This window comes from Solenopsis invicta, chromosome 5 (genome assembly GCF_016802725.1).
Source record: "Solenopsis invicta isolate M01_SB chromosome 5, UNIL_Sinv_3.0, whole genome shotgun sequence".
In the NCBI taxonomy this organism is placed as follows: Eukaryota; Metazoa; Arthropoda; class Insecta; order Hymenoptera; family Formicidae; genus Solenopsis; species Solenopsis invicta.
Genome location: NC_052668.1, coordinates 28,201,723 through 28,229,273, shown reverse-complemented (window position 1 = coordinate 28,229,273; position 27,551 = coordinate 28,201,723). Strand labels below are relative to the sequence as shown.

The following is a 27,551-nucleotide window of genomic DNA, read 5'->3' as shown; positions in this document are numbered from 1 at the left end:
TTTTAAATAAGTTTATGTTTATATAGTTTTTGAACTATTTTTGCCTGAAAGAGATTTATGTTACATATTTTTTATGATTATATAATACATATTTAAAAACTTTAGAAATAACAGAATTGGAGAACAAACGTGTAAAAATTCTAGAAAATGCTCAGAAAGAAGCAAATGCACTTAAAGAATAAAAAGCTTTAAAAACATAGATATATGTATATATGTATGTAACTACTTTGTGTTTACTAAATATTCAATTATTTAATTATATATAAATATTATTTTTTTTTTATTAGATATATTACGTTTGTTATTACAATTTTAAATAAGTTTATGTTTATGTAGTTTTTGAACTACTTTTGTCTGAAAGAGGTTTATGTTACATATTTTTTGTGATTATATAATACATATTTAAAGTATGTTAAAAAGTGTGAAATAAAATCAATTTATTTCAAAACTATATTCAAAAATTCTCTAATCTTACCTGGAATTTTAATAAAAATTCCTGGAAAATCCTGGATTTTCATGGAATTGATTTATAAATTTTGAGTGGACACCCTGTATAAGGTAGTATTTGATAATCTGAGGTAGTATTGGGTAATCTGAGGTAGTATTGTGTAATCTGAGGTAGTATTGGGTAATCTTAAGTAATCCAAGGTAATTTAAAGGTAATCCGTGTTAAAGGTAATTTTTGTACACCATAACCGCTAGTGACCAACCCCTCGTTAAAACAGAAAGCATGTTTAAATAAGAAATCTCCAGAGAAGCTGAGCTTAGAAAAGTCTGAACAAGATTCTCTTGTAAATGAAACACAATTGTTTGATGAAAATTCAAATATATTTATGTCAAGAGATTTTGATAAAAAACATGAATTAACACAATTAAGCGAATCATCTGAAACCAGCAAAAAATAAAACAATGATACTATTCCATGTGTCATTATAACTCCACAGAAAAATTATACAAAATCTTTTAGTTCTCATAGATCACTTTCTAATAACATACAACTGAGAAGTTCTAAAAAATTTTGTTCTCAAACATTACTGTCTGATAATCAGGTTGAAAGTTCCACAGAATCCAATTCTCGGATGTCATTAGTTAGCAATCAACATGAAAGTCGTGTAAGATCTTACAGCTTTCAGTTATCAAAAAATTCTATAAGATCGTGCTACTCTCAACTATCATTGCTAGATAGTCAGTTGAAAAATTCTACAAAAGTTACAAAATCTTTAGTGCCGCAGTCCAACAATCAATTTAAAAGTCCGAAGGAGTCTTATAGACGTGAATTATTTTTATCTCCCACAAAATCTACTAATGATAATTGTAAGTTAATAAGTAGTTGTTTTTTTTTACCTTATCTCATTGATCGACATGTGCTATTACCAAATTTTTAATTTTGTCATATTTAAAGAAATAACAATTTTTGTTGTTGTAATATAAATAAGTCTTACTTTAAATTAATGACAAAATATTTGGATGTAGATATATTTAATATTACGTATAAATTAAAATTAATTTTTTTTTTACAAATTTGGCTTTAATGCTATTTTTTAAAGTAATAGCTTCGAAAAACTTCTACAGAAAAATTAAAACATTAAACAAATTTATCTCTTGCAATCAAATAATTTTTGAAAATGTTTGTCATGATTGATCCGCTTACTACTTTTAAATCTTATTGAAATTTTCCTAGATTTCATTAACTTTTAAGTCTAAAAAGGCAATTTATATATATATATATATATATATCTTAAATCAGCATACAGAAATATATATATGTTACATTACTTATTATAAATTACCTATAAACAAAAAGTTCACCCATCCGGTGAACTGCTTTTCGATACTGTTGCTGAAATGAACCCATTCCTTGTAGAGAGATACCCATAGCAGTTTCTAGAAAAAAAAGTTAAATTATTGTAATATAATAATATACATCAAAAATATTTTTATAAAAGTTAGATAACTTTAATTTATCGAAACAATCATATTTCTCGTATAAAATTTAAATATCAGTTCTTATTATTCTTTATACTATTGAAAATAAAACCCCTCTACATAGATAAGAACAAAATGATACCACAAATTGCATTCAGGGTATGTTCATTAATAAACGGTGTTAAATCTTTTGTAATAGAGTCTCCTGCATTTTTCAAAGAATTCGTCATTCTTTCGCCTTCTTCGATTAAAATTTCAACAAATTGCTGTAGTATATTGAAATGGAAAGTTGGAGTCAATATCTTTCGTCGTGATTGCCATTTAGAGCCTGAAATGATAATATATAGAATTAAGCATAATTGTATGATAATGCTATTAACACAAACGTAAATTACGCTTACATATATTGAGAGTTTTTTCGTTCTTTTTAATTTAAAGTTGATAATTTATTTTAGTTTGTATAAGTTATTTAAAATATTAAGCACTACAAATGCATGCTTTGAGCGCAATATTTAACTTTTTATTTTTTATATTATAGATAAATAGCATAGTAATGTATTTTACATACATACAGGTTTGGTTATTTCATAAAAGTAATGCAGTTACATTTCTGAGATTCTGAACTTCTATTTAAAAATTCTAAATTGTTGAAAATATTAATTAGGACCAAAGTTATACCTTCTCAAAGTTGGAAAAGTCTCCCGGACCGGAAAATGTGTTTACATATTTTACGGGATCGGTACATTTAAGGATTAAACAACAAAGAAAACTGATATGTCTAAACATAGTCTTCTAGAGTGACAATGGAATTATCAAAAACATACTTTTATATAAAAATCTTGACAATGTCATATTAATAGCATGCTTTTATACCCACATTAATAAAATGCTATACTATTGGATAATTTTACATAACTCGAAATGGATAGCAGAGTAACAAATTAAATAATAAAACAAAGAAACACTCGAGTGAACATACAGTCGTATATCATAATACGTTCAATTTTAAATATAAATGAGTGTAACTAAATGTTAAAATGTACCTTGAAAAAGTTTCAAAATGGTCAAATGTAAAAAATGTTTTATAATAATCGTCGACTATTGTATATTGGCATACTATTGCCACTACATGACAGCAGGCTATTAACAAATTATTGCATAAGTAATTATTAGCAATTTGTCACCTAATAACGGAAGTAATTCGAGTGTCCATAATATCTACACAACTTATAATACAACCTTTCCTCTAATAATTTAATAATAATTTAATATTAATTTTTTACATTACCTCCATTGGTAAGAAGACCTGTACCTAACCAAGGATGAAACATATCATAAATTCTACTCTTATCTGTATATCTTTGTACCATTTAGTATTACCTGTAAGATTATGGAATGTATAAATTAAATACTGTTTGACTTAAATTTAATAAAAATAATTAAACTTCTTAAAACGTTTTACATATTTTATTATCTTTAAGATATCGCTTTATATAAAAGTTTGTTTGTTAATTGTAAGTAAACAAAAAATTTTTAAATTTTCAAGTTGTTAATAATGTATACAGAATTTAATTTTTTTATATTATATTACCTCCAAATCATCGGGATGACGAATAGTTATTGCAGCTGTAAAAAAGGTCCAAATTTTTCCAATCGGATAATATTGTTCAAATTATTCAGAAAACATTTTCCAAAGTTCTTCTGAAAAATATACAAATATGTTAAATGCCAAATATTAAAGGTATAGGAAAAATTGTATTTCTTTTTACGTAGAATTTATTGAAGTATTGAAGCACCGTTTTTCTTACACTAATGTTACATTAAAAACAATAAAAATTAAGAAAATAAAAATATTAAAAAAAACATCGATAAATTTATGTAGTTGTTAAAAGTGTTAATGCAATAGATTTACATATTAATATATTTTATTATTTGTTTATTTATGAAAATGTTAAAAATGAAAATTTAAACGTACCTGGTGTACCTCGCAATAGCAATAAATGACCAATAATTGGAAGCTGGTGGTCTTGGTATTTTATGAAGTAATCGTCCATTCGGTCCATAGTGCGTATAAATATGACACGTCAAATATACAATAGGAATAAGTAATAACAAAATAATGAACATCCTTGTCGTAATAATTATTTTGATCAAGTTAAGTTTTCTACAATTTCCTGTTTCTTAAGTTCTTGAACTGCACGTTTCACACAATATTTAATATCTGCTGGTAACAAATCTTATCTTTATCCTGATAAGATTGAATTTATCTAAACACGTTTAATAATAATAGGATTAATATACAGTGCAGTAACAGTTCACAAATTGTTATGTTTACGTAAAACATTAAAATCAAAGTAAATGGTTGAAACAAAAACTATAAATAGCTTTATTTTTTTTATTAGAGAACACGTCGTATTATCACAAATAAAAAAATTTTACCTTCAACAGTAAATGCAAGCATGTGAATGGAAAAAATAGAAGCATCTGAATGAAGAAAATAAAAGCATTTAAATGAAAAAAATGATACGTGCAGTAAAACGAAAATTAATGCATTTGCACAATCTAGTCCTTCGAAATTGTAAGATCGAGTTTAGATTTCGCAAAGAATGAAAACATCTAATATTTTAAAGTAAATACAGGGAAACAGAATAAAGTATGTGTCTTTTGACTGAATTTCATGATGGTATTACATTTACAGTTTTTAACTTCAATTTTTTACTTCAGCTCGAAAATAGCTAATTGCATCAAAAGATACATGAGACAGTATTTGTAGATTTATAATTTAGTATTTCAAATAAATTACTCAACTTGGAAAAACAATAATGATCTGTTATCATTTTTTAATAAGCGAAAAAATAAGCGAAAAAATAAGCGTAGAATCGTAAAACTAGTTATCGCGTAACACAAAATCTAATGGATCAGCAATCCTGTAAAAATTCCTGTAACGAACAAACACGTCGGAACATGCGTACATAGCTCCAAATAGATTTAGGGCGCGTTCCGTTTTACGCATGATGCCTATGATGCGTCATTTATTCTTATTTAACTCTCACAGTCCACGTGCGATCACTACTGGTAAATGGTACTGAATTATTGCAAGAACATACGAAAAAATTTACTTTCATGTAATGTTTTATATAATGATTCATATCATTTTTATGTACATCAAAGCTATTTTAAAAAGTAATTTTTTTTAGAAATTTTACTGTCAATTGGCTTAAAATTTTAATATAATATTAGTTTTGTTTGAAGTAATATTTTATATAATTATTAAACAAATTAAAATGCATTTTGGTTTATTTAATTCTGGTATCTTCTTAAATCGATTGTTAATTTTAATAATAATGCTACAAGTACCTTAAGATACAGTTACATAATAGATAAAGTTTTGTTTAAAAAGAATTCTATTTAAATAGAAAAATGACATGATGTCTGAAGCTTTGATTAGTAGTTTGTTTGGTACTCTAATTAAATATCCTCTGCTAAGTGCAGTAACCATATTGTGACAGGAGCTGTTTGTAGAGCTGATCGTGAATAGTAAAAGTATCCAAGATTGAAACTCGACAAAAAAAAATAAGAGTACAACACATTATTTAGATGTTTATGTAACATTTTTATGATTAGCAACATTCAATCACCACATTTATTTAATAAAAAAATTAAAAACTTCAACGTACACATTACACAATATAAACTTTATTCCTTATCACGTTGACGGAGTTCGTTTAAACCGAGTTTGAATCGGATTCAAGCGGTTATATTGATAATTATGCTGGAAGTGATGGTGAGAAAAGTCTGTATAAGACACTATTGGAGATGATGGTAGGAGTTTGATGACTTATTTTTTCTTTGTATAAGACTTTACTTGACAAGCATCACTTCTTGAAGAAAATTTACATTTTCTTTTCAGCAAAATAACTACCGAGAATGGTGACACATATAGGAATGTTTAAACGGAAGTTGCATCACGTTTTTTATTTGCTCTACACAACTGCGTGTAGATAAGAATAAAAATATTCGCGTTGTTCAAGTTACCCGTGTCACCAACCCTTAAAATTGCATTTTTATTTTTCGTAAAATATGAAAATTTCCACACCTTATTTCACATTTTTTATAATTATTTTTTGTGATATCTTTTGTAAATGAAAGAAAAATCAGTATAATTCATCGAATATTTAAAGTCTGTTTAGCATCTTCATTATTCAAATGGTTTCAAGCAGAGATATTTAATCATTATTAATATACATTTCACATAGCTTTCATTATTTAAGCACGACAATATTATATATATACTAACGACGACATAAAAGATGAAATTAATTAAAATATATCATTGGCGTATATGAAGCATTACAATAGCAATGTACTTCAATCTTTTCTTTTATTATACTATTATGCAAATCACACGATGAAAAAGATGAAACTTTACTTTTTAATATTAAAATATATATAATTACATACAATTAATCATGATTTTTATATATAATTATAAGTATTTTTATATAACCATACATAATTGTAGATAGTTATATATGTTATACGGGCTTGAAATAAATAATCGAATCGTTTCTCTAAAATATAACTTTAATAACAATTTATTTTCTATACATTTTGGTATGTATCATTATAAATATAATATAATGTATGTGTGCTTCGACGGCTGTCTCGAGAGCAACTGACGAATTCTCTAAACGCGCCAAATTCGTTGTATTGTTAGTAATAGCGTTTTTGATTGGGAAAAAGTTAGTGCGCACCAGTGCGCACTCAGTTCACGCCAACACTGGACAAGTTCCATGAGTTGCACTGAATAGTGCAAATGCAAAAGAACACGCCCAAATTTTCAGTGCAAGTGTCACTTGAGTTAATTATAATAGATTACGCGAAAAAGAAAAAAAGTAACTTCGAAAAAGTAATCTCGTGCTCAGTAAGTAATGATTTTTACTATATGTAATTAAATAGTATATAATCATTAAAAAAATGCTATTATATTACATCAAGTAATTAATTATATTTTAAAAAAGATAAAATTGATGTACTTGTATAAAAGATATAACACTTACGGTGTCATTGTCCATTTTTTTTACACATGCTACATAATTTACAGTTTTTGGAATCATTCTTCTAGTTCGGAAGATTGCAATTATTTCTTCTTCCTCGCTTGAACTAGAAGAAGATTCCAAAAATGTCTCCAAAATATCAAAAAGATCCAAATCCGGATTGCTCATTTTTTCAATTTTGAAACTTCGTTATTGATTACAATAATGCATTGATGTTTGCATGCATCCAGTGCACTGAACTGGCACGGTCAAAAGATCTCGTGCCACTTATTGTTAGTGCGCACTATGCGAGTGTCGTACGTTCAAACGAACACGTGACACTAGCCAAGTGCGCATTGGCACTGCCAATCGAACACGCGCCTGACACTGAGTGCAGCCAGTGCATCCCAATCGAAAACGCTATAAGACGACATCTCGGTCGGTCGTGTGCTTTGTTTTGAACAACGGTTTCATGATACATTTGAAATAATCACTGACATATGTATAGATCTCGGTATAGATAGATATGTATATAAATAACTTCGCGTATTTGACACGGCATCTTTAAATATTGTGCTTGTATTTTTCATTGCATACTTTGCTTTCTTTAAAAAATTAAAAAGAAATAAATAGATAAATAAATCGTGAAAAACTGTTTGATTTGTGACATTTTTCATAAAATTTGATATTCATCACAATTGTAATAGCGATAAAAACTTGATAAATTTTATCTCGATACTACTTAACCTTTGTCACGATAGACTTAATAAACACAAATCTTGAGATTTTTCCATCGTGACAAAGTTTAAAAAGTATCAAGATAAAATCTATCAAGTTTTGTCGCAATTACAAATGTGATGAATATCAAATTTTATGAAAAATGTAGCTGACTGAAGTTGGGAAGGTTCTTGGAGCGATTCTCTAAAAATTATTTTTCACCATTCTATTTTGTCATACAATGACTTTTAAGTGTTATAAACTAAAAAAAAAAAAAAAAAAAAAACACATTGTACGAATATGATGTTACAAAGAACGCGTTACTTCTCGAGTCTGATTAGCACTTAAATAAAGCTCATATATTGTCAAGCAAATTAATTTATTATTAGCCTGTGAAAAAAGTTTACTGTTAAACTCACTTCCCTATAAAAAATAAAAACATCGTTAAATTTTTACGTGCAAAAATAATGGAGTTACAAAAAAAATGTAATTTTTCTAAAGATTATAATTAAGTAAGACTAAATAAATAGATTAGGATGTAAATAAAATATGTTTAAATTCATTAATAAGATAAATCTTATTAATTAGAAAGAAATTACATTTTTATTGTTTGTGTATTTTTACAAATACGTATAATATTCTGTATTTTACAAAACATTTGTCGTTTTATGAAGTTGTTTTATGAAGTTTGCCTATATGCATTTTGTGGCGATTGGGATGAATTTTATTCGATGCCCACCAAGAGGACGTAGTACCAAATCAGGTCCTACCCGGAGATTTTTTAAGAGATCAACAGGCTCCAAACAGAAATTGTGAATTAAAGGAGCTATCATTGCTTTCATTTCCAACATAGCAAATCGTTGACCTACAATTTTATATGTACTATAATCTGTCTATAAAAGAATATCAATTAACATCTTACCAATGCAATTACGCGGCCCAGCACTAAATGGTATATATGAATAAGGATGACGATTTCGGCTATTTTCTGGTAAAAATCGATCTGGATCAAATACATCCGGATTAGGCCAAAAATTTGGATCTCTATGAACTCCATAAATATGAAGATGCATTATTGTTCCAACAGGTATTAAATGTGATTCTGGAAAATATTTTATGAAAGTGTAACTACAAATAATGATACAAATAAGTTTTGACAGATATTAAATACGACTCTAAAAAGTATTTTATAAAGAGATAAAATATACAAATAATAATTAAAAGTTTTATAACAATTGAAAATCAAATATTTATGTGATGCAGATACATATTATTAGTCTAGAACAATTATAATAAGAAAGTTGATGTGACAGTTTCAATTTATAGGAATAAATCAAATGTAAAGTGAGCTAGAAAGCCGGAAAAATTGAAAAAGTCATTAAACTATTACAAGCGTTAGCTACATAATGTTTTTTCACTGATACCACTGATTTTAATTTTGAGATCAGAAATGCAAAATTCAAAATGGCGACCTTAAAATAACGGAGTTTAATTATTTTAACTTTGTTACATATTACGTTTACTCGGTCCTATTTACGCCGGAGTTATTAGATCGGTGTTATGCCATTAGCCAATGATAAGTATTTCTCCAAAGAATAGAAACATTGTAATTGACCAGTTTCATAAAATCAATGTTATAACTTTGGCGTAACTCGGGCCGTGTAAACGTAGTAACAGTAAATATCGTTTGTCGAAGATGTTTTTAAATTTGTGCAACTATGAAAATGTGTTTTAGACTAAAAATGGCGGATTAATCAATATACATTAATAGATTGATCAATTACGTACTTAATTGCGCTTCTTCCGTAGTAATTCGTGATATGAAATAAACAGACGGATATAAACGCAAAGATTCTTTTATACATCTCTCTAAGTATTGTAGATTTTGTAGCGATTTTATAGTAAGTTTTCCTTCATTTTCTTGCATAACAAGATCAACTTCTTGTCGAACACGATCCTATAACATTAATATACACATGACAATTTTTCATTATTCTGTTTAACATACACAGAAATAGAATTTCTACGTTTAATTTATGAACATTCTACAATCAATATTTTTCAAGTATATAAATTATAAGTTTAAAATATATGTTTAAATATTATTGAAATGCTATATTGTATTCTGCTGTACGGGTTCATTTTAGAAAATTTTATATAATAACAGGATATATAAATTATAAGTTTTTACTTTCTTTTTTAATTATCTAAGTATCGTGCTTTTATCAGTATTGATAACTAAATAATATTTAGTTTTTGAGAAGTAAGAATATTTTAGCAGCATTACGACAATGGTAAAATGTCCGCTTCGAAAATTATTGATACATAATGTTGCAGTAACATATATAATGTTGTATAATATTGTATATAATATTGTAACATTAACATTTTTGCAATGTTATGTATCAATAATTCAAGGCGGACATTTTACCATTGTCACAATAATAGTGAAACATTGCAGCAATATATTATAATGTTTTTGCAAAGCTCTGTTGTATGGGTAATGTCAGTATTGCAACTTTTATTTAAAACAATTTTAAAAAAAACTATTAAAAATATATTCTAGACATTGCATAAAAGAAATACATTATATGTAAGTCATACATGCATACACATACGCAAGCAACAAAGCTTATTGCTTCTATTACTTTAATAATTGATTGAATTAAAAGTACTCTTTCGACTTTTTTTTTAACCATAACGCTCATTTAACTAACGATAAATATACCTGAATATCTTTGTTTTCGGCCAGTAATGCTAAAGTATAGCAAAGACTGGTTGATGTAGTATCATGACCCTGTAATCACATTGTTATTTAATATACATTTAGATAGTGCATATGTAAAAAAAAAGAAGAAGGTTTAATAAGTCCATACCTCGAACATAAAAGTATCGACTTCCTCTCTAATATCAACATCAGTCAAATGACCCTCTTGAGATGCGTATATTAAAAAATCCAACATAGCCAGCCGTTTTTTTTTACCTAAATCAAATTATTTAATCATATAAATACTACTTTACTAATTTTTGTTTGTTTTATTGTATTAAACTACATTAAATTTAAAATCAAATTATGTTACAAATATTTAATTATTTTACTTAATAATAATTGTGTTTAATAATGTGTATTATAATGTTAATAAATAAATATATTAAAAATATAAAATTGTATGCAACAATTTTCAATATTAGACAATGTAATGTAATAGCTTCAAATTATACTACATACTTCCAACAATTTCTTCATTATCCGTTATTATACTTTGGTTAAAATTTTTCAAGTATTGCCCATTGGTGCGTTTGTGATAATCTTTCCTTTCTGCAATAATCTGCACACATTCAAGATTGGTTTATCTTTTATTGTTTGTGTAAATGCTGAAGTCGTATTTCTTAACATTTACAAACTGTCATATTATTTTTTCACCTTAATAATACGACAGTTTTATATTCTTTTTCTTTTTGTAATTTTGCACAATGAAATGTTTAAAAAATGATTTTTGAAAAAAAGCTGACATTTTGACGTACCTTATTAGTAAAACCATGCAATATTTTCAAAATTTTTACTTGCTCTCTTCCTTGTGATGTTAATGCAAATATCCAATCACTTATTAGCCAATGTCTGACTAATCTAAAAAAGAATAGTTACGTTAGCAAATTTATTTGTTGTGAAAGATGTATGATTTATTTTGTCCACTACTGTATGATTAATATTATTTTGTAAAGAATTTCTATAATTACAATATGTAATCACTTATTAATATTTAAATAATTGCGAAAAAGGAAATATGTGTAATATTTAAGTATAAAAGATTTTAAAAATGCTAAAAATATGCAAGACCTTTTATGAACATTCCACTAATCTAAGCTAAAAACTGCTGTTGCAAAGATGAAATTAATTTAAGATTTAATAATTGATTGATTTTGATTTTTTGGTAACATTATTTGTTATAATATTTCAGCGTTTAACATATTAAAATCTTTAAATTTTATACAGCTATAGGTCTTTACATAGTTGAAGTAAGCAAATATCTAAACTTTATACTGTTAATTGCTAACATATGTTTTCTATTAAATACAATATAATTATTTATCACAATATTAATCTATATATATATATATATATATATATATATATATATATGTGTATATATCTTAAATCAGCGTATATTAGTTATTTAATATAACATATATTAGTTATTTAATATAAATTACCTATAAATAAAAAGTTCACCCATCCGGTGAACTGCTTTTCGATATTCTTGCTGAACGGAATTCATTCCTTGTAGAGAGGTGCCCATAGCAGTTTCTAGAAAAAATGTTAAATTATTATGATATAATAATATATTTCAAAAATATTTTTATAAAATTAGATAACTTTAATTTAGTAAAATAATTATATTTTATATATAAAATTTATATATCGTCTCTTATAATGCGTTATAGTATTCAAGATAAAACTCCTTCATAAATAGCAACGAAATATAATACCGCATATTGCATTCAGGGTGTGTTCACTAATAAGCGGTACTAAATCTTTTGTAATAGTGCTTCCTGCATTTTTTAATGAGTTTGTCATGCTCTCGCCCTCCTCGATTAAAATTTCAACAAATTGCTGAAGTATATTGAAATGAAACGTAGGTGTTAATATCTTTCGCCTGGAATGCCATTTGGAACCTAAAACAGAAAGCTAAATATAATTCTATAATATCACATTGAATACAAACATAAATGACTTAAATTCACTACAAAATTCTTCTTAATTTTTATAACTTATTTTTATATTTGCAGTTAATTATTTAATATTTTTATTTATAGTTAATTAATTGTTAATTATAATTTTATTATGCTACATAGATTTTGTCTTTCCATTTAAAGTAACTTTAACTTTTAAGCATTATAACTCAGAAAATATTTAACAAAAAGTAACTTTATAATAAATTGACTATACAAAAATACAATCAAAAATAGGAATTTTTATTTGAAAATATGAAATTTTTACGTGACCTTAATACCATCAGCTGATATTTTTATCAACTGCATCACTTCAAATCTTCTAACTTTTGTATAAAATATTTCTTTCAGAAATGTTTATTAGTTTTTAAAATATTAAGAGATTTCAATACTTTTTGGATCTCTGTCTTTTTATGCAGTCGATTTTTTATTATAGTCGATCTCAAGAGTTTTTGAAAATACTGTAATGAAGTTATTTATTAAATACTTTTCAAGTTAAAAAGCTTAAAAGTTACAATATACTGTACTTTTAAGTCTCATACTCGGAAAATACTTAATGAAAAATGACTTTATTATAGTGTTTTAAAAAGTTCTTAACACCAACTATTAAATTTTTAAATTAGAAATAGAATTTTTATTTAAAAAAATTGATGTGACCTTAATGACATTATCCAAGATCAAATTGATAGGATTGGTAAACACATTATTTTAAACCTTACGTTTATCTGAAACATTTTTATTCGAAAATGCTTAACTTTAAAAGTATTAAAGGATTTCCACACTTTTCGAACACTCAATATAATACGTGTGCAAACTTTTAAACTTTAAAATCAATACATTAAAGAATTTATTTAAAAAAAAATGAGAAAACTTCTGAATTTGTTTGCTTCTTGCTAAAAAATTTTATATTAATTGTATTTGTGTTACTTAATAATTCGCTAAAAATTTTAAATTACGTATTTATATTTATATTTTTTGTTTTTTTATTTCATCTGCTCAAAACAAAATTGTTCATAATACTATTGATTTAACATCATAATCTAAATTTTTTTTAATTGATTTGTTTAGATTTTGTAAAAAATCCTTCATTTGTATTAATATAATTACATTACCTCCACTAGTAAGAAGACCCAAACCGAACCAAGGATGTAATACAGAGTAAATTCTACTCTTTTCGATATTTGTTGAACTGTTTAGTATTACCTAGAAAATTATAAAAAGTATTACAATAAAAACACCGTTTAACTTAATTTTAATAAAGATAGCTTACTTAATCCATTTAAAATATTGGATTTTGATTCTTTTATAAAATATAGATAAATGAAGAATTCTTAAATTTTTAATTTGTCAGTAATATGTATAAGAATTAACTATAATATTTTATTACCTCCAGATCATCGGGATGACGAATAGATACGAAACCTTCAAAGAAAGCCCACGTTCTAAAAATTGGATAATATTTGTCACAAAGTGAAAACAGAAGATTTATAAGATGTTCTGAAAAATACAAAAATGCAATATACAATTATAAGTATAGGAAAAATTGTAATTGGTTTTATTTAATGATTTTAATCCTTTAGCAAGATCAATGTAATATATTTACAATTTTCATTTTTGACATTACATGTTTTAAAATTAACTAATTTGTAGAAATGTTTTAAGAATTTTTATTTACCTTGTTTAGTCATCAGTAGAAAAAAATTACCAATAAGTGGATAACCTGGTGGTCCTGGTATTTTATGGATTAATTGTCCAAATCGTCCATAATGTACGTAATAATGATACACCAAATATACAATAAAAATAAATAATAATAACGTAATAAACATCTTTGTCGTGATATTATGACAGTTCTAACCAGCAGCAACTTTCCTTGTGTTCCTTTAGTACTTGAATTGCACGTATCACTGATATTTAATATTTATTTGTCTTGCGCAAATCTTATCATTGTCTTGATAAAATTGATAAATTTACCTAAACACATATAATAACTAAATACATATAATAATTAAAACATGCAATGAAATGCATTAAAAATGTTATAATGATTTATCACGTATTATATACGATTCTTCTAATTTTTCGACACATAAAAGTATTAAGATAAATGTATTAAAATAGATTTTTCAAAAATTAATAATTTACGAGATATTATACTTGTTTGTTTTGTGTTTCTGAGTTTTCTGAACTAGTGTTCACTTAGTGAAATAGATATATGTTTGAAAGTTAGCAGAAGCGAGAAGAAAAGTTCTAGTGCAAGAATAGAAAACAAACCTATTGTGCGTACGTACTTGCGTATATGCGCGAACTGTATGTGTGTGTTTTTATATCATACTATATTTTGATATAAAGGATAAAATATGTTGTAAACTAGTAATCTTTTGATAATTGTATCTTAATACTTTCATACACAAAATAATAAAATAAATCAAATCCATTGGTGTAAAAAAATCACATAGTTGCTTTTTAAAAAAATTATGCACTTTGCAATATATAATTTCATTCTTTTAATATCAATACAGCAACGATTGTTGCAAAAAGATTTTTTAAAAATTTCCACTTTTCACATTTTATGTGCAACACTTCTAAAAGGATTCTGTAAAATGTATGAAATTTTGAAACAAAAAAATGTTTTAATTTTGTGATAAGTTGCAATAGCAATATTTTTAAAATTTGTAACATGCAATAAATTAATTTATTTAAATTCTACTTTACCTTTACTCAGGTTAATTCCAAATACAGATTTAAATTTAATATAATTACTTAATTTGATAGTTTTAAGAGTAAAATTCTGAGTTTTTCAAGTATTGAGACTTAAGCGTAAACATTAATGACTAAGACTGACTGATTCTACTTGTTTGTCACTTATATATTCTAAAGAATCATCATGATAAAGTATCTACCACTTCTACTTAAGAGTAATATTTTGTAAAAGAAGAGGTGGAAAATTTTTACGTGCCTGAAATTGAATCTATACTTAATATTGAGATTTTAGCACTTTCTTAGCTGTTACCATTATTGCTAACTTATCATTATCTCGCTTCTAATTTGTTAGTTAATCGCTACTATTGTTGTTTACTAAGCAAAATTGTTTTTTAAAAAAATATTTACGTAATAGATTAATTGATTTCAAAAATGTTTTTTTGTGATATTGTTAGATTGATACTAAATACTTAACTTAAGAAAAATAAGATATGCTATCTCTTCTTTTTTTAGATTAAAGCTGGTTTTGATGTTCTTAATAATATTTTTAAATTCAGTTTTAAATGTCAATACAGATAACAACTTGACTCTTGAGAAAGAAAACCGATAAATTCAATAAACTGATTACTGTATCAGTAATTGATGATAATTCCCCAATAAACAAAAAATATTATTTCAATAATGTTATTGGAATGTTATGGAACCTGCATTTTACAATATGTAGTTCATCGTCATTATAAATAAACTTTGATGCACATTTAGAGGTTTTAGTAACATTTGAAATGAGAGTTATATGTATAACGTTGCATATGATTTTGCATTAATCTCTTAAACGGTTTTCATAAATATTTTTTGCAATAAAAGAAATATTTAAAAAAATTAAAATTAATTAGATAGATCCCTTTCTTCATTAAAAGAACTATTTACTTTAATATGTGAAAAATATTTTTTTAATATTTAATAAAATAAAAATTAAATTAAATGAAAATAAAATAAAAAATGTTTTTTAAATTAAAAAATACTCGAGAATTTTGTTTCTTAGAAATTTTTTCAAAGTTTCCAAGTAATACTTATTTATCCAAACCAGAACTGCACTAGAGTAGATTGGGAGTAGATAAGCAACTTTTTCTTCAGAATGTTACAACTTTTCACACAATATATACATGTAATAGAGTGAGTTTATCATTCTCTGATGATTTTTTTAAATCACATAATTACATTGAAAAATTGATATTTTAAGTATAATATCTTTAATAGAATCTTCAATATAATCTTCAATAGAATTTTCAATAGAATCAGACAGGTAGCAGGTAGGCTCATCATCATTGTCACTGCTATCTTACAACTTTAACTTGTTTTTTTTTTAATTTTAATAAAGAAAACCAAATCGAATTAATTTCAATAAAAAATGCTAATCGACATTAATCAGTAGTAAAAACTCATTAAAAATATTTTAGAATTAAATAATTTCATTTGTTTTTCTATTTAAAATAGAAAATAAAAAATAAGAAATATAAGAAATAGGTTATAAAAAATTATTCAAAATAATAAAAACTAAATAACTGTTTTATTTTATTTTATTTTAAATATATATATATATATATAAAATAATGTTATTTTATACACAACTTCTACAAATGTGTTTAGGTGATAAACTTATCAATTTTATATTAAATAGTAAAATTTGTTGCAAATAAATATTAAATAATTAGTGATATGTGCAATTAAAAAACTGAAAAACACGAAAAGGAGATTAAATCTAATTAGAACAGATATTACGACAAGAACGCTTATTACTACATTATCATTACTTATTCTTGTGTATTTGATGAGTCATTATTTACGTGTGATATGATCTAAATAGACAATTAATAGATACTATTTTTAATAGGACATCTAATACAGAATGTTCAAGAAAAGCATTCATATGGTAGGTATATTAACATACATTTATAGAATACACATTATACAGAACAGAAAAACTTAGTAACAAGTAGAAAAATCAATTGCTTCTATATAGAAATGTAATATTATGATTGACTTATTAACTTTTGCATAGTATACTTGTTGAATATGTTATAAATAATTGGTCATAAAACGTTTTTCCTGATAAAAGGAGTTCTTACTTCTGTGGCATTGAATATTTATATTTTTACAGCTTATTATATTTTTACTATTTTAAAATTATTTTATTATTTTATTACTATTATACACAAAAACTCGTTGATCAATGGCGTTCTATTATTTTTATATAAGAAAATTATAGATTTTTTTGTTTTATTTGTTTATTATACAATTTAAGTAAATAAATTTATTACAGTTTTGCAAATATTTTAAAAATATTTACAAAGATATTATGTCATTTATACACATTCTAAGTTATTTTTCTTTTTTATTTAACAAATTTTTATTTGATTTTTGATTAAAATATGGTTATTAAATTGTATATGTCTTATTTTTGCTCTTGAAATAAGCTTCAGGCAATGACTACAAGTATGTTCCTTTAAAACTTTTACGCGAAAAATTAAGGTCTACTCATTTATGATAAATTTTTTAATTTATATATGTACTTATATCTATACATGTAATGATATTTTTATCTTTATTAATAACATTATTAATAATCGTTTCTTTCCTTTTGTTATAAGTACAAATTATTTTCATGGAGCTATTATACATACTTCATACAATTTTATATTAATCATTTAACATTACTATTAATTTTTCCTCTATTAAATCAATTGCTAAACTTTTCTCGAAAATATTGATATAAATCACTGATCTGAAATATAATTTTTTTTTAATAACTTCCTTTTTTAATATATGATGTAGTCTCTATCTCGTCTTTGAACTCGGATTCATAAATAGAAATAACAAACTTGAAAATACATACAATAGGGGGTATATTATGTTCATATGGTGATAACAATCGTGTGCATTTGCACATCATTACAATTCTCTTCGTAGTACTTGTATTTTACAGCAGTCAAATCGACGGGATGAATACATTTGCACGCGGCCCAAGGCAACGTGCAATTCTCTCTAGTCGTGAGATGTATGATGGTCTTTCAACATGTCAACGGAGCAGTCTATACACAAGTCCACTCCTCTTCTCTATACAGCACTCCGTATTCTCTGAAGTCCGATGAAATTGTTAAACCGAACGACGTGGCCGTGCTGCAATTGGAATTCCTCCAGCTGTATTACTCTGTCTAATGCACTAGTCCCTATAATGTGGCACGGGCACAAAAGGATCCCCGAAGGCGTGTACATGTACATCTCTGTGAATTGTGTGTACGCCATGGACACGAAAAACGATAAGAGATTTCCTTCTTTTATGGACGAAAATTCGTCTCGTTTCTCTTCCCTTCTCTGTTCATCTCCAATTCTCTATTTCTAACGCCTTGAGTACGTCCTAGAAGCTTCCCAGAATCTTTAGAACAATGGCTTAATCGATATCAGTAACGTAGGAGCCTTCGATATGTGATGTATCCGATAACGCGCACTTCGCAACTCCGTGCGAACTGCAGCAAAGTTCTAAAGCCTGTTCGACGTATCATAGAAGATACACTGTCCCATCTTAGGCTTCCGCCATTCTATGGCAGAATCCTCAGAGAGTGTATTGTAATCAACTGTCGTAAAGCAAGCATATATCTCATACAGAATATTCTACATCGTTAGGTTGTTAAGAAAATATAATAAGATGATAAATTGTTTCAACAAGATCCACTTTTTCTATTATTAAAGTTTATTTTTAAATATTAATTTTAATATAATTAGATACATGCAATTATGACAGTAGGTACGATCAAATCTAAAATGTGGCGATAGCATAATGCAATGCCTTTATATTGTTAAAACAGTAACAAAAAGCTGCCCAATCAGATGCAAGTGCCGATAAGAGTAATGCCATCAGCCATACTTTGATGTATGATTTAGCCACGAATAAAATGTAGTGACGTGCATACGAGGATGATGCGTAACAATGTCAAGGAAGAAACACGCTACTGTCCGGCTAGACAAAGGAACTGAAGTTACTGTTTTGCAAAGGATTTAACGACGGGGAATGGCGGAGCACACGGCTTACGACGAGGTTAATGGTAAAGTACAAATAACCATTGGAGCAGATGACAAAGAAAACGGAAGGAGGACGAAGAAAGAGGTCAAATGACGAAGAAAGTAAAGGAAAAAAAATAGAATAGCAAAAGAATAACTGCCGGCGAGGGAGGGAACGAGCGACACGACGGACGCGGATGCGGAAGAATAAAGGAGAAAAATGAGGTCATGGTGGAGAATTTGTATCTGCATTTTAGCGCAATGTATAATCCGGTGAACTGCGCCTCGTTTCCAATCAACTCAATGTAATAAAAGTCCTGCTTCTTTCTTGCTTGTAGATCACGAAGAGAGCGCTGCCATCCGCTTCTTCGACCCCTTCGTCGTATAATCTTTCTTTCATCCGAGCGCATCTCTTTCTCTCTTTCTGTGTCTTCTTTTGTCTCTTCTTTCTCCTTTTAGTCTTTAATTCTTTTCTTTTTTCTCTAACAATCTCTGTCCAGAAAACACCGCAATATAGCGATATGGCGACCACGCCTTGCCTTGGGTTCAATAGTCTTTTCCGTTCGAGATTTTAAAGTGTCTCCTTCAATGCTCGATATGGAAAGTTAGCATGGAGTACCCCGTAAAAGGATCAAAACTTAAATGAAGTTAGCGACGGGATAGACAACTCTCGCTTGCCTAGCATGGTGAGGGCCGTAACAGGAGTGGAAACGGTGGCCGCGGGGGTAAAATCCCTATTACCTACATCTCACCCCTATTCCTTTCGCCCGATTCGTTGTTACCCCTCGCACGCTCGGTCGTCCTTTCACCATTGCTTTGAATAATATTTTGCACAACAGTTAAGAGAGTGGGGGAGGAGGAGAAAGGAAGGGACAGAAGAAGAGAGAGTTCCGCGAGACGAATTTCGTGGAGCGCTCACCAGTACCGTCGTCCAACACTGCAACGTTTTACCTAACCTACCTTTCCTTCTTCCGCGTAACTCCGCTACCTTTCTAAGAGTCCATTAAGACTGTTTCATCTTTCCATACAATTTGTTTTCCCGTCCCTTTTCGAATGCAGCTTTCGAGATTTCGCAGAACGTGAAAATGCTGCAGAACAGAATAATCGCGCGAGCCATGAACAAGTTCAGCTCGAAAGGATTTTGAAAGGACCCGATTCACAGAACAAAACAGTTTAAGTCCATTTAGAATTATAAAATATTTTCTTGCAATGGAGAACCCAGGTGTCCTCTGTCGTTTATCACAATTTCGGCGAACAATTGAAGATTTACTGGATTGATCATATTAATAATTTATGGTGAATATTACTACAGCAATAATCACTTTCTCGTTCCTAGTGCCAAAACTTTTTCCTTTACAAAGAAAAACGTCTATAGTAATGTAAAACATAGTTTATTCCATTTACTTGTTAAACTTTATGCTTAACTCTGTTAAACATTGATTTGTTTTACAGCTAATTAACAAGTATCTATAATCAAATTATGTTTCATAATTTTGATTTCTTAGTAATTTTAATATGATAAATATAAGTTTATTATTTGCTTGCTACCCATAATTATTACATTTCTTAATTAAATACTTTACTATGAGAAAATATATTTATATTTCGTTACAATAATAATAAAATATATTAAAAATATTTTGTTATAGTAATAGTCAAAATTTAATATTGTAATTATTCTGAATAATGCATTTGGATGTGTTAATTTAGAGGTAATATTTTCAGTTAGAAATTCTTTAAAATACTTATTTCTGATAAATAATTTACCAGTTGATCTTCTATCCAATTGCCGGTATTAATTATTCCAGCAGCTTTTATGCCCATTATTTGCCAACAGAGAAACGAAGAATACGTTTGCTGAGAAAGAGGAATGGTAACAGAAAATTAGTGCTAATAGAAGAAGAGAGAAGAGTAGAGCTATTACTTCTCAGAGCATACTACGGTTTCAATGACGAATCTTTACCCTACGTTCTAATATAGTCAGTGCTGCGATCAGAAAGACAAGCGCTTTCCTATAATACTCTAAGATCTGTGACATATATATCTCTGCCAAGTTCATTTACGTTTCACCCCTCCGGCCAGACAAGACTGTGTTTATTAATATACTTTCAATTACGCGCGAGCAGGAAGAACGCGTCCAAGCAACTGAGATTACTTGAAATCCTTTTAGCAAAAGGAATCGTACGCTGAAATTTGTTTTGAAACTATGAGTTTTGCATAGCTTGTTTAAATGGAGAATAAGGAAGTAGAAACACAGCAAAGTAAATCATCTCGAGATGATAATCTTTCGGCCAAATGATGACGATTGACAGTCTAACATATTGTTTTATTTAATTGGTTAAGTATCAAAAGCTTAATTAAGATATTTTTAATAATAATTTGTTTAATACTAGACTTTCCATAATAATCTATGACAAATATATTGCAGATATTGTAATAATGTGTACAATATAAAAAGATTATACTATAAAATACTATATAATTTTTTAAAATTAATTTAATGTTTCAATTATTATTATTAAGTTCTAATTATTATTAATTAAAATTAGTAATATCCTAACAATCAACCTTTATATAATAAAGTCGAATAAATATCATATCTGTTACTTTAAAAGTAAGATATAATGGCTAGATAAATGGCGTCTCCTTCTAACAATAGGATTGGATTAAACAGGACTTTACTCTGAGCGAAACACTTTCCCACACTGATACAAGTGGCTTCTCGACAATAACCCGATAAATGTTTCGAGGATTATTCTCCGACTTGAGGACGTTGTTAAAGTTCTCCGTATGCGTGCATATTGACCACTACGTGTGAGAATAATGATATGGGAATACAAACCACAGATTTATCGTAATATTTGCGCAGATTTATTTTAACTGATTAACTTTTATTGTGATAAGTTACACTAATCAGTCGTACTATAAAAAAAAGGAAAGATACAAAGTTTAAACGGAATATAGAAAAAAATATGAACCATGCCAAAGAATCGTGTGAAATTGACAGAGAAAAAAAAAGATAAAAGATAAGAAATGGATAAAAAGGTTTATACAGTATTTACACGATGTCTATATAATGATCGAAAAACAAAATTGGAAAAACATTTATATTAGTTACATATATGCATATGTACAGCCTTAGCCAAAAATATTAGTGTCATATATTTTTTAAATATTTTTAACTGAAAGAAGTTAAAGTTCGGCAAGCCTCCTTCGCTACCTGGAAAAAAAACCAAATTTTAAAGACACCTATGAATTGAAATCAAGGATCTCAAATTGCGGATCAAATATCACACGCAAGTATGTTTGCCGTATATGTGCTGAAGTGAAGAATGCAAGCACACACGTACACGGCATGCATGTGTAAGATATCTGATAGAGTTATATAAATCAACGAGGCTAGTGTTGCATGCGCCGCGGCTACTTGACTTGCCCAGACATTGGTCGCTTAAAATATGAAATAAAATCATTGGCTGTAAGAGATCGCGCCACAGCGTGACATAACTAATATTCTCTTCCTATAAATTCCTTACACATGCTTGTGTATACATCTGAATCAGGTATCCTTGATTGCGGATCTTGTCACATGCCGTACACAAGTATGTACAAGGAATTTATAGGGAGAGAATATTAGTTTAATGTCACTCTGTGGCGCGATCTCTTACAACGAATGATTTCATTTCGTATCTCAAGCGACCAATGCCTGAGCAAGTAGCTGCGGCGCGCGCAACACTGGCTACGTTCCGTTTCACGCATGATGCGCATGATATATCATTTCGTCCTTGTTTAACATTTGAAGAATTACAAGGATAAAATAATGTACTATGCGTATTATGCGTGAAACAGAACGTAGCCACTGTCGCTAGCCTCGTTAAATTGCGTGTGGCATTCAACAGATTCCGCAATTTGAAATCCAGATTTAAATGTATGCTTTGTATAGATAAACACACACATACACATACATACACGCACACACACCCCAGTGTGAATTGATAACGAAATCGGCGTGTGTGCGTGCGTGCGTGTATGTGTGTGTTTCTACACAACGTATAACTATGTAGAAACACATATACATGCACACACGCACGTGGATTTTGTTATCATTTTTCACTGGTGTGTGTGTGTGTGTGTGTGTGTTTCTACGCAAGGCATACAGGTATCCTACATTGCGGATCCTATCGCCGTGTATGTGTGTTCTCACTGGAACCCACACACACATACACCCACACACACACACACACGCACACACACGCCACGCACATACACACGCATACATACACACACTACGCGCATACACCCACATATATACACGCACATATTTAATTAAACAAATAATTAATGCTTACGTCTTGGCATGTCCTCTCCTGTTCTTCCGCACGCTTTCTCTCCTGTTCTTCCGCACGCTTTCTCTTCTGTTCTTCCGCACGCTTCCTCTCCTGTTCTTCCGCACGCTTTCTCTCCTGTTCTTCCGCACGGCTTTCCGTTACGCTCCTTATTACACACGTGGCCGCCGGTTCGATCACTTAACTATTTCACCGATATATACTATCAGTACTGAGGATCTATAGTATACTAAAGTATTTATAGTAAACTATAGATATTCAGTACTGATAGTAAACCGGGATTCGGGACTCGGCCTCACGAATCCCGCGTGCACCCGCGTGGTCCGAAGCAGAGCAGAAACGAGAAAGAAACGCTCGCTCGCTCATCGTAACGGTAGCGCTCTCGTCGAGCAGCGAAGAGTGGGGAGCTCATCTGTCTCCTTTCCTCTACAGCTTTAGACACGATTTCCGATCTCGATTTGTCAATCTGCGTTGCGATACGCGTAAGACATTATTCTTTACAAGTTTATATATATGTATATAAATATTTATATAAAAAAATATTCGTGATACGTTTCTAACATATGTCAAATTATTCATATAAAAAAATAACTAGAAAAACCACTATAGAACATTTGTTCTGTTTGTTTTCTCTTCCTGAACTCCTTGAATTAGAGTGTACTTAAAATGAAATAGATATATATTTGAAAGTTAGTGAAAGCAAGAAGGAACGTTCCAGTGCATTCTAGTGCAGGAATAGAAAACAAGTCTATTATACGACAAACTCTCACAAAAATTACAATTTGCAATCATGTACATGTATTTCCAAATATAGATGTACAAATATCGATCTTATATAAAATATTGATAATTGCGGATATAATTTCGAAACAGTATTTCGCCCAATTTAGCTATGCATAGTTATATGATTTTAGATCTCTGTGTAGTCTACTGGAAATATTATAATTCCTTTACTTTCGTCTATTATTCTGATAATAGAAATGAAACAAAAGTAAAATTATATTATTAGATAAAAAACTACATTTCTAAATAGAATATATTCCTAAAATGCGTGTGTTTTTTCCTACATGAAATTTATAAACATGTACAAGATTCTCTCAAACTGTGCCGCAATTTTATCAGACACAGTAAAAATCCGAATGTTATATCACGAAATTGAATTGCTAATCGATTTTATTATTAATTTGATACTTGAATGCATTTCTACTATCCTCTCTAATGCCGAAAAACTGTGAGGAAATTATTACGAAAAATATTGCTTTCACCAGAGTTAGAACTTCCTGAATTCCTTAACTATCCGGGAGTAGGGGAGATAGTAGAAATGCATACAAGTAGCAAATAAATAATTAAATGGATTAGCAATTTAATTTCGTAATATAATATTCAGATTCTTCTGAAGCTGTGTTTATCCAGCAAAATTGCAGGGTGTAGCGGGAATCTTGTAAATCTTTGTAAAATTTATCTAGAAAATATATTTCAGCACTAAGAACTGCTTTCGATCAGTGATGTCGTATTCATTATTTCAATTTGTTATTACAATTCCTGATAACATTAGGGTTTTCTGAATTTTACTTATAGAAATTTTGAAAACAAATTTTTTACATAGAAAGAAAGAAAGAAAATTCCACATTTTTATACAAAATGTATAAAGTATGTAAGTTACAATTACTTTACGTACAAATTGTAATATAATTTAAAATATTTTTATTTATTAAAACTCGAACCCTTGACCTCGCGATTGTGAGTTTTGTGCGTTATCACAGAGCGATTTTTGACATAACAATCTGCAAAATTTCCATATAAGTCTCTTAGTTTTCTGTTACTTTGTCAAACGCATTGCGCTTTCTTTTTTTATAAAAGTATGCGCTTACTTTTTTATAAAAGTATGCGCAATAAAAGAGGATATCAAGAACTATCAACATAATTATTATTAAAGACACATTTTTGAGACTTATTATTCATCATTTTTTATAGATAATGCAGCAAATGATATTAAAAAAATACATAAAACTAAAAAAAAATATATAAATATATATATATATATATATATATATATATATATATATATATATTTGTTATAATATCTTTATGCTAAATTTATAAATGTGTACTAATATGTACATTTTAATTGTAAATCACGCACTAAAAACTTTTAATCTTGGAATAGTCCCGTTTCTGAAAATGTGTTACAATAAGATAGCTACAAAATGAAAATTAGAAAAGGCATTAGAAATTGACACATTTTTCAAACCCACAGTAAATAGATAATATTGGTTACATGCATGCGTAAAGATAGTCGCATAATCTCGCTAACGATTGATGCGCGTAAACAAAACAGCGACGACATGGTCAGCAGTCATCGACTTGAGTTCACTTCTTTCGTCGTCGCGCGACCTCATACACATCGCGTGTACTGTACAACTGAGAAGTGTACTAGATGAGTAATAAGTATATGGAAGTGTGAAAAAATAATAAAAGTTTTTATTATATAGACATTTGTGTTACACGAAGAAACGTGTTACGTGTAGTTCGTGCATTGTAAAAAATAGTTCGTTTTATAAAATAAGTCAAGACCAGGGCTATGTCGACCTAGACTATCTGTCAAAAAAGCATGGGTGAAAAGGTGAGTCTCGTTAATTATTATTAATTCTCTCTCTCTCTCTCTCTCTCTCTCTCTCTCTCTCTCTCTCTCTCTCTCTCTCTCTCTCTCTCTCTCTCTCTACAGGTCCGAGAAGGTCTATCCCAGAAGTAGGATACGACTGATTTGTAGGAGCGTAGAAGCGGGAAGATCGAAAAAATCTTCCTTTATTCTGTGATATCTGCTATAATTATGGAATTATAAAATAAAATGTGAGAGCCAATGTTCGGTTACGCCTTGCGTAGCCGCTCACATCCCATTCGGTGATGGAGTCGCGCGGCGAGGGGAAAGTGCCTTAGTGTCTAATTTAGACCTTTCCTTCGACACGCATCGCCGCCAGCGACCAAGATGCAATCGGCTATGCAAAGCGCGGCGTAACCAAACATTGGTTCTCACGTTTTATTTTATAATTCCATAATTATAGCAAATATCGCAAAATGATGTGACTTTTTTGTTATTCTTGAACGTTTCTACGTCCCTAAAGCTGCCTTGAAATATCTTATTTCTGAGACACACACACACACACACACACACACACACACACACACACACGTACGTACGCACGCGCGCGCAGATTATTTAACTTCCATAATAGTGTTTCGTCTGAATGGAATATAACAGGGTTGGGTAGATGGGTAGTAACTAGGAGTTAAAAATTAATAAAGTTGAAGTTAATAATTTTTAACATAACTTAGTTACATTTTAATGATTTAATTGTTAAGTTATTTTTAAAACACATTTACTTTAATTCATTAACTTTTTTCCCCCAAGTTAAAAATTTATTTATGTATAAGAAATAAATGTAAGAGAAAAATACATTCTCATCTCAAATATAAGATTTCTTTGTTATATTATACAATTTTAATATACAAATAAAATATTAAATTTGTTTATTCATCCATATTATAATTGTTTTGAGTAATTTAATTTTATAAAATTACAATGTAATTGAATATGAATAATGTTTTTCAAAATTAATTTCTAATAACTCTAGTTAATTTACACGTAACTTACTTAGTTTTTTGATCATGTAACTTTTAACGTAACTAAATTAATTTTATAAATCATTAAATTTAATTTAATGTAGTTGAAAAAAGGCTTAACTTATCCAACCATGGAATATAGTATACCTTCAATATACAGGACGTAAAAAATGCAAATTATAATGACAATCGTATAAAATAGATTGAGTCATAATCACATTCGACATTTCTAAATCATTTTTAAAAATTATATATACATATCTATATAATATATATCTATATATATATATATATATATATATATATATATATATATATATATATATATATATATATACATAGTGAATAACTTTTTCTGAAATTATGTATAACATGTATAAATGTGTAAGAAAGATGACTACGTTATGCCAGGAAAATC

General features: G+C 28.3%; 2 protein-coding genes across 10 annotated transcripts; both read right to left on the bottom strand.

Moving 5' to 3' along the window:
• Nucleotides 1-1,604: 1,604 nt before the first annotated feature.
• LOC105198151 (cytochrome P450 4C1) lies at nt 1,605-4,209 on the bottom strand. Its single transcript, XM_026141793.2, has 6 exons — nt 3,902-4,209; nt 3,518-3,627; nt 3,215-3,306; nt 2,069-2,254; nt 1,791-1,884; nt 1,605-1,700 (listed from the first exon to the last, which is right to left on the bottom strand). Exons 3-6 carry the CDS (start codon nt 3,294-3,296, stop codon nt 1,688-1,690), a joined length of 375 nt encoding a protein of 124 aa, XP_025997578.1. The 5' UTR covers nt 3,297-3,306; nt 3,518-3,627; nt 3,902-4,209; the 3' UTR covers nt 1,605-1,687.
• A 4,050-nt stretch (nt 4,210-8,259) lies between these two features.
• On the bottom strand, nt 8,260-23,877 carry LOC105193888 (cytochrome P450 4C1-like). Of its 9 annotated transcripts, XM_039448873.1 has the most exons (17): nt 23,778-23,877; nt 23,516-23,696; nt 22,353-22,389; nt 20,937-21,026; nt 16,958-16,969; nt 14,086-14,139; nt 13,798-13,907; nt 13,523-13,613; nt 12,168-12,353; nt 11,892-11,985; nt 11,205-11,307; nt 10,909-11,008; nt 10,556-10,662; nt 10,408-10,476; nt 9,468-9,636; nt 8,602-8,781; nt 8,260-8,544 (listed from the first exon to the last, which is right to left on the bottom strand). In XM_039448873.1, exons 6-17 carry the CDS (start codon nt 14,096-14,098, stop codon nt 8,372-8,374), a joined length of 1,395 nt encoding a protein of 464 aa, XP_039304807.1. In that variant the 5' UTR covers nt 14,099-14,139; nt 16,958-16,969; nt 20,937-21,026; nt 22,353-22,389; nt 23,516-23,696; nt 23,778-23,877; the 3' UTR covers nt 8,260-8,371.
• Between the last annotated feature and the right edge of the window lie 3,674 nt (nt 23,878-27,551).

Coding starts and splice junctions, on each gene's coding strand:
- LOC105198151 (XM_026141793.2), bottom strand. CDS start 3,296: ATGGTACAAAGATATACAGATAAGAGTAGAATTTATGATATGTTTCAT. Junction 2,255..3,214: donor AGGTCTTCTTACCAATGGAG/GTAATGTAAAAA, acceptor TTATCATTTCAG/GCTCTAAATGGCAATCACGA. Junction 1,885..2,068: donor TACCCTGAATGCAATTTGTG/GTATCATTTTGT, acceptor TTTTTTTTCTAG/AAACTGCTATGGGTATCTCT.
- LOC105193888 (XM_039448867.1), bottom strand. CDS start 14,239: ATGTTTATTACGTTATTATTATTTATTTTTATTGTATATTTGGTGTAT. Junction 8,782..9,467: donor TACGGAAGAAGCGCAATTAA/GTACGTAATTGA, acceptor AATATTTTCCAG/AATCACATTTAATACCTGTT. Junction 8,545..8,601: donor TGGGCCGCGTAATTGCATTG/GTAAGATGTTAA, acceptor ATAAAATTGTAG/GTCAACGATTTGCTATGTTG.